The sequence below is a fragment of the Poromitra crassiceps genome (assembly GCF_964638095.1).
Source record: "Poromitra crassiceps genome assembly, chromosome: 11".
Classification (NCBI taxonomy): Eukaryota; Metazoa; Chordata; class Actinopteri; order Beryciformes; family Melamphaidae; genus Poromitra; species Poromitra crassiceps.
Window position 1 is genome coordinate 15424782 of NC_139643.1, and position 8565 is coordinate 15433346.

General features: G+C 43.3%; 2 protein-coding genes across 2 annotated transcripts in view; both read right to left on the minus strand.

Annotated features, from left to right (window-relative positions):
* LOC310784854 (solute carrier family 2, facilitated glucose transporter member 1-like) overlaps positions 1–383 on the minus strand; it is a gene marked incomplete at both ends in the record, with an annotated part of 35053 nt that extends 34670 nt beyond the window's left edge. Inside the window, one exon of the mRNA XM_083645891.1 lies at positions 372–383. Coding sequence (XP_083502017.1) covers positions 372–383 — 12 coding nt within the window. The remainder of the gene's footprint in view (positions 1–371) is intronic.
* Positions 384–4562: 4179 nt separating this feature from the next.
* Positions 4563–7093, minus strand: LOC310784768 (cytochrome c oxidase subunit 6B1-like; the record flags this gene model as incomplete). Its single annotated transcript, XM_083645815.1, has 3 exons — positions 4563–4616; positions 5008–5108; positions 6988–7093. 3 exons carry the CDS (start codon positions 7091–7093, stop codon positions 4563–4565), a joined length of 261 nt encoding a protein of 86 aa, XP_083501941.1.
* Positions 7094–8565: the final 1472 nt, after the last annotated feature.

Below are 8565 nucleotides of genomic sequence, written 5' to 3' on the forward strand. Positions count from 1 at the left end.
TCTTTTAACAAACCCAGCGATGTCTGAGGAGACAGGCATATAATATGCTAATAATAATAATAATAATACAGGCAAATACAATAAGTGGCCCTGCCGCTTCGCTGGCCCGGCCACTAATAATAATAATAATAATAATAATAATAATAATAATAATAATAATGATGATGATGATGATGATGATGATGATGATGATGATGACGACGATGATAATGTAATAATAACAACAACAATAATAATGATGATAATAATAACAATAATAATAACAATATAAAATAAAACATCAACGCAAACATTTCCTGGTTTTATCTGGACCTCAAATCCCCCCCTCAAAAACACAACACGCAAAAAAAAGAGGAGTCAGAATCACTCACCTGGTTCTCCATCTTCTCACAGAGGATGGACGATGCTGCTGTTAAAATTTACCAAAAGCCAAACGGAGCCGGAGAGAGGAGAGGAGAGGAGAGATCTTCAGGTGGGTGGAGAGGAAGAGCTTGCAGGACCCGCCCGGCGGCGCTGAGAGCTGCGTGAAAAGGAGCACACCTCGTCGTTAGGCGCTGCTGTCCATGGTACCAGGTTGCTCAGAGGAGAACGTGACCGCTGCTCACTCCAACAAACCCACAACTAAACAATCTCTGGTGTTATTTTAGCGAACACACGCCGAGATAAAGCCTGGATCTACTTATTCAAGAGGGATGTTAGTCGGTAAGCGGAAAAAAGCACATTCTGTCCCCATCCCCGTGTCTCCTAAATGACCTCGCGTCCGTCTAACAGCATCACCCAGCCGGCCAACACACACACTAACCTGTCGTGACTGCGGGAGAAATGCCTCTGGATCAGCAGCGCTTCTCCACTTGACGTCTCCCTCCTCCGCGGTGCCGCGTTTCATAATAGAGACAGGAGCGCCTCACGTTTTTTTTTATTCTTTACGTCATCAGCCTATGACAGCCGGGGATGCTGCAAGGAACCTATTAAAGAAGGAAGAGTCATTACATCATACCGACCTTTAGAGCTCTGCTAGACTGGGGCCAGTTCTATTGAAGCCTATGGGAGATGCATGGAGAAGCACGTCTCTACGTCGTAGGATCTTTGATGAAGAAATGTCTCTCGATGAAACACACTTCAGAGATAGCCTACTGACTGATTTTTATCCTATTGTGTGCATTTGTTTATTTGCTATCCAAATAGTATCCAAAACATGATTATAGACATAGACTACTTTACAGGCTCATTCATAGTGAGTCAAGTAACTACTGTATTTGGAGACTAGCAAATAAACAAATGCACAAAATCAGTCAAAAGCCTATTCTCTGAAGTGTTCTTTGGTAGAGGCATTTCTTCATCAACTGCCCGTAGCCCGGCCTCGCTTGCCTATTGGCACAATGCCTCGTGTGTGTGTGTGTGTGTGCCCCATTATATCACTGATGACATCATCAGTGATATAGGGCGGCTGTGGCTCAGGAGGTAGAGTGGGTCATCCACTAATCAGAAGGTTGGTGGTTCGATTCCCGGCTCCAGTCCGCATGTCGAAGTGTCCTTGGGCAAGACACTGAACCCCAAATTGCTCCTGATGGCTGTGCCACCACCCTGCGTGGCAGCTGGTCACCTTCGGTGTGTGAATGGGTGAATGTAGGCACAATGTAAAGCGCTTCGGATAAAAGCGCTATATAAATGCAGTCCATTTACCATTTACCAATGCAGTCCATCAGTGTGTGTGCCCCCCTATGACATCACTGATCAGTCTTGTCACAATGCCTCATTGTGTGTGTGTGCGCCCTTATGACATCACTTTTGACATTATCGCTGATGACATCATCACTGATGACATCATCACTGATGACATCACATCATTAGGTAATTAGCCTAATTTAAAAAAATCTGGCTCCGTCAGGTCACCTGCACGGGTGCCCTTTACACACCCTGAAGGTTTCAGCCCGTTCGCAGGTAAAATGGCATAGCTGTGGCCGAACACAGAACTTGAAACAGACAGAGCCGACATACTCAGTTTTATATATAGATAGATATAAGGTCATATAGGACGTAGATATGTTGAGTTTGAGTTTTAGTGCCCTTCTTCATGCAACTCCTCCCTCAACAGTACTGGCCCCAAGCAGAGAACGTTGGTATGGTGTAATTACTCTTCCTTTTTTATAGGTTCCTTGGGATGCTGGGATGGGATGCTGAGCTGCCTCCGCCCTTCTCTTTTGCATCCAGGAATCCGTGACTCGCTGCACGCGCTGCATGTCACGAGATGAGTGACATGCAGCGCGTGTAGGGTGGCACGTCCGATATATGGTTGGTCTATAGCCTAACGTTAATCGGTTAGTTGGTCACAGCTGTGTGGATGCAGGGAGCATGCGCACGAGGATGGGGTCGCGACCTTGAGAGTTGCTGCGGAGTGATGGATGCTGCTGGTGCTGATGCAACGCGGGCCGTTACCGAGGCAACGGGTCACACGGTGTGGGGTGGATGCGGGGCAACTCAGATGATGCAGTTTGCATATTATTATACATCAGATTACTGCATTTTATTTGATATATTTGACTGTATTTTCTATTGTACTTCTAATGTAATTCTAATAGATTCTCTATTAGTAACTTCTTTTCAATCTTCTTAAAACACATTTTAAAGACTTGCTTTTATATCTTTTTATTATCTTTCTATTATCTCTTTGTCTTTTATCTTACTTTTATTCTATTTCACTGTGTATTTTGGTTTTCATCCTATGATCCCTGTTTATTGCTTTATTTCCTTTTAAATTCATTTGAGTATTCTGTTTATATTTTGTCTGTCAACTTGTAAACTCTGACTTTAAAGGTGCTATATAAAGTTATTATTTTACATACAGTACATACAAGTATTATTATTATTATTACCATTATTCCAATTGTTTATTTTAATTTTGTTGAACGTTTTGATCATTAATATCATCATTGATCTCAAAGCTTCGGCAATGTATTGAATTGTAGCCTACTTCACGCCAAACTGAATTGAAGCTCAGACGTTTGAGAGGCTGAGGAGTTTGACTTCTATCTTCTGTAGTCTGATGATCAGTAGCACCTGACCATATCAGGGTTGATTCCCACAGAGGACAGACTGAATGAACACCGGCCATATTGGATATCAAATAAATGCAGCATTGCACTTTCTCCAGTCATGTGATGCACTCCTGATACAGAAACAATAACACAAGTCAGCTGACCGTCACCGTGCGCCAGGGAGGTTCAGGCAACACAAAGGATTCTGCAACCAGGTTTTCTTGGAGCAATAGACGAACGCCATGCAACGCTGACGAAGGCTAACGCTGAAACGCGTACGTTGTGGTGCAACAGGAATAAAAACCCTCAAAAGGATTCTCTGAGTGCTGGCTCCTTCTCTATTGCTCCAAGAAACTCTTGTGCCGTGCACCTAAGACTTTAAATTATCCGGTGAGTGTGCGGGCTGATAGCTCTCCAGCTATATATCTGCAACCAGGTTTTCAAAATGGGTTAAAAAAACTCACACAATGTATTCTCTCTCTCTGCCTTCAAGGACAGACATCCAGAGACACACACCTCTGTTTCTCTGCAGAATGTCTCTCCAACGTCTTGTGGTGTCCTTCTGCAGGTGTTTCCGAGTCCTCACATGCGTCTGTCCAGCTCATGCCAGTCCTACTTTACGGTGTTTCCTCATTGGTTTCTGTTGCCTTCTTGTTCCCTTTCCCCCAAATTCTCATCAGTCGCCTGCTTTTAGTCAACAGACTGATCAATCCTTTAATTCATAGGGTTACAACACATTTTCAATAAAAAAAAAAATCCACACTTTTTCCAGACCTTGATTTGTTTTGAAGATGTCTGGTGTTCAATATGATTCACGCAGATAGACATCTTGCCACTGTAGAGATGAAGATGGTTCTTCACAGCCACAAATAGCAGAATGTGAGATGATTGGCAGGATTCCAGGGTTCCTACACACTTTCCGTTTTAAAACTCCATATATTTCCAGGCAGATCCTGTGTTCTATGTTCTTGACTGGATGTAATTTTGGAGGTATTTGATCAAAAATGCTGACAGTGGCTGGGTCATAAGAGCATCTCTCTATCTGAACATTATTCTTCACATCAACAAAAGCTGGGGACTCAAAGTGGCTCGACAACAACATAAAGGCTAGAATTATGTGTATATTGGACCAGAACCACAACATTTCCATACTTTTCCAGACATTCTTTCAAATTCACGTTTTTTAACTACTTTTCCAGACCTGCGTATGAACCCTGAATTTAGCATAAAATAACTTGATTCTCTAAACATAATCAAAATGATGGTTGTTACCTGCAAGCAGCTCATACAAAAACTTATCAACTGCAGCCAAAATGTGCAACGGTGATGATCGGTGTGATTTGCCTGCCTGGTTACAGCAGGCGATCAGCATCAACTACAAATCAGAAACAAACAACACGGTTTTCTTCAACATTAAATAATTTATTTGTGGCTTCTGTACAGAAACAGCAGAATGTTTCACATTAAGATATAGAGAGGTGAGGAGGGGAGGAGGAAGGAGCGCAGCGAGGCGAGGAATGTGTTCGTTCAGATCTTCCCCGCAAAGTTCCCAGACTCGATCTGCTCATCCCATTTCTGCACCTGTAGGAGAGAGAGAGAGAGAGAGAGAAAGAGAGAGATAAGAGAGAGACAAAGTGAATGAGTGAGAGGATGAGAGCAAGCAAGACAAAGGACAAAATGAAATCAGGCAGATGGCAGCTTAGTGCTGTGAAAAAATATATTTTCTCTTGTTTTTCCCAGCGCCTGTCTTTTTAAGAGATTGGCAACGCCCCTTGTATCAAGTTTGTCTAAGTGGCGTTGGTGGTGGAAGAGAGCGAATTTGAAAGAATGGTCGAATAGTTCCCAGCTAATTTCAAATAGTATTTTTTTTGCTAGAAACACCCATCCCCACAATATATCAGTAAAAGTCTCTTCAGATTGGGACGCAGTGTTTCTCTGTGGGTCCCCTGGTGTGGAGAGGCAGTGGAGATACCCAGCTGATGGGGCAGAGGCTCTTGTAGACCCTCTGGTACCACTGACAGGGGGACGTGTCCTGGTCTTTGGCTGACAGGGCCGTGTTACATCTGTGGGAGTCTGAACACAGAGAGGAGAGGAGCTGTGAGTGACAACATGAACACAGAGAGTAGATGAACTGAGTGACAACTTTAAAATAACAGATAGATAACATGCATGTTTGTTCATCAAATGCCCCGTCACTGACATACACTCCACAATTCCAAACCGGCACCTTGCCTTAGGAAAAACATTACGTTATCAACCAATGTAAAACATGTCCGTACACAAAACACTAACACATTTGAAGCTGAAGAATTATTCCTAGTAATGCTGAGTCCCAAACTCCTCTTTCAAAATGTATATTTGGCATTTTGGAATTAAACGGGTGTTAACATTTGATTTTCTTGAATAGCTAATTCAGCAATAGTTTGGTTGTGCAGCCTGTCATAGAACTGCCCTCTAAAATTTTAGAGCATATATGACAGGGCGTGTAGTTCCACTGTGCCAGTAAAAAACTCTCGTAACGGACAAGCCCGTCTTTTATTGTCACACGAACACCACAATACATGCATGCGGCCACAACACACTCATGCTGACGGTGGCCGGTGAAAAGTGTCCTCTGCATTTAACCCATCCAGGCATGTCCTTTCCTCCGATGGGCAGGCCAGGAGCAGTGGTCGCTTTCTCGTACAGCGCCCGGGGACCAACTTCGGATGTTGTCGTCACTGGTCGGATGACGATGACGATCTGATCTTCTGCATGTTTTTAGTGGGGGGGTTATATACGGAGGAACCCCCTGGGGGGTACGGGGAGAACATGCAAACTCCACATAGAGAGAAAGACCCTTACGACGAGATAACCCACCTGGGCAGTAGGCACTGTAGGCACAGTACGTAGGCACAGTGCGTGCAACTAGCAGGAGTACTATATTATTTTATTACCTTTTATTTTATTTATTGATTTTTTACAGTGGGATAATGTCCATGTAAAAAATGTCCATGTAAGATGGAGGCCAAGACTAGTTTCCCTGCCCCGGACACTAAATGATCTGATCTTTGTTGTTATTGTGGAGGAGCAGGTTTACAGCTACTGTCACTGTGAGACTGAGCAGGATGCAGGAAGCAACAGCCATCAGTCAGTTTAAAGAGGGTTGGACAAACTGCTGCTCCATCAGAGTGACAGATGGCAGCAGAGCAGCTGACATGTGATGTTGGCTCTCAGATAAATAACAAAGAAGTGGAGCAGAGCCACGAGCAGCTGCAGGGAAGAGTTATGGAAGACACTCGGGTCAGAATGAAGACCTGACATTAAAATATAAGTATAGAAAGTGGATCTGGCAAAAGGCCCAGACTGTGAACGGCGCATCATCACTCCAACATAAACCGTCTGGATTGGTCAGTTCACTCGGCTGCTTCACCAAACGCCTGCCAGGGAATGTGGTTACTCTTTTAGCAGTTCTTCTGATTCAAAAAATCCAAGACTTTTTCAACACCATTCATTTCACAACTAGATTTGAATAATGTTTGTCAGCGTTCAATATGATTTGTGATTATTGCTCAGTCATTTTTAGCAACACAATATCACACTATAGATATATTTGTTAATCTTATAACAAAAATATACACAGTCGTCTGTATAAAATATATACAGATGACAGAGGTGAAAACCTGTACAGCGGTTATATGTATATTGGGACTAGATGTCATTTTTTTAAAATACTTTTCAAACATTTTTGTGCAATTTCCAAACTTTCTAAGACCTGCAAATCTTTCCAGATCTGTATGGGAACCTAGGTAGTCTAACCAAGCCTGAATCTAGATACAAAAATAACTATGTAAAACTTTGTAAGGCTCATCGTTTGCATGCTGTAAAACCCTGTGTCTTTTTTCTTTGCTAGACCTGTGACACTGTCACCATTTAAAGTAAACCAGGTGAAGCACGTGTTTCTGTCTCTCACCCAGGTAGTTCTGGAAGCAGTTGCGTGTCTGGTTGGTGTTGGGGAAGCGGGCGTCGAACGGAGCCGTCCGGTAGTTATTGATCTTCTCCTCCATCACGTCAGACATCTTCAGATCCTGGTGGGCTGGAAAGGAAATGCACATCACAATACAATAAAGATGTGCTTGAATTGGAATAAACAAAATAAGAGAATATACAATATAATAGAATGAGAATCAGAGTTTTCCATGCATCTTTTTTCACTGGTCACTATCTCTTTACAGGCCAACATCAACTTGCTTATTCACTGCCAGCTGGGTTTATATGGAGACACTGCCACTTAGAGGACTAAATACATGTTGCTCAGTGTGGCTGATGCAGTGAGGACATGCACTCTTTATTAGGAGTTGTGATGGATTTAGATGGTCATAAAGCAACACTTTTCAGATAGAAAGTCATGTTATAGACCGGGGGGGGGGGGGTTTCCAACCTACTGTCAGTGCTAACAGTTACCGGTAAATCTGTTCATAAATGCTAGCCATCACTAATACTACTCCCATATCCAAATGTTGGAGTGTTTAACTGCGGTGGCATTATAATGGCTTGAACACATACGGACCAAATGTCTCAAACAGGCTAGGTAGCCAATATACAGTATTTTGTGACAGAGACTGAGAGACAGCTTACCTTTGAAACAGAAACACCGCTATAGTCTCAACCTCACCTCAGCCGACCTCTCACCTTGCCCTTTGAAGGGCTGTGTGCATGCAAAGCATGATAGGAAACACGAGTTAGAAAGATAATTACTGCCACCTGCTGGAGGGACGAGGAGGTGCAACTACACACTGAACTGTGTAGCCTACAACTCCTCATTTTTCGTCTCACTACCTTTATTGAAAATTCCGTCAAATAAGCAAACCGTGCAGACATGTGCCCAGCATAGTGGTGAACAAAGAAAAAAAAAATCATAATGAATAAATAAATAATAAATAATAAATAAATAAAAGACTGGGGTCCCACCCATAGACAGGGTCACGATCCTCCCCCATTATATCACTTAAAGGACTTTTACTGGACATTTTACATGGACATTATCCCACGGATAGTATCCTACCCCCCCTAGGTCAAGGGCTCACTCTAGAGCGAGTTGGGAAGTATCTGTATCACCCAGGGGAGGGTAGTAGCACCTGACTTAGGTTTAGGCATTGGGTAGGTGGTCTTTAGGTTTAGGCACTGTGGGTGTGGTTAGGGTCAGTTTAGTGTGTCTCCAGGGGAGACCACCAACCCCTTGGCAGTACTACTGTATTACTCGCCCTGGATGACGAGCCAGAGGGCATGCTTGACCTTTGCCTGAACCCACAGCTATGGAGTGCTTTTTAACGGTCCGCCCGTGCTTCGTTCCATAAAACGCTCCAGGCTTCGTGGAGTGTTAAGGAGGTCACCAGAGACGCTTGCTAAAGTGGGGCGCTGAGACGAGTTCGGAGTGAGAACGGGCTGTTGATTACGGATTGCGGAGTCATCAATTACACAAAAGGCATATCATTTCATGTAAAGACGTCTATTGACCATAAATTACAATAGGAAGTGTACACATTGTGGT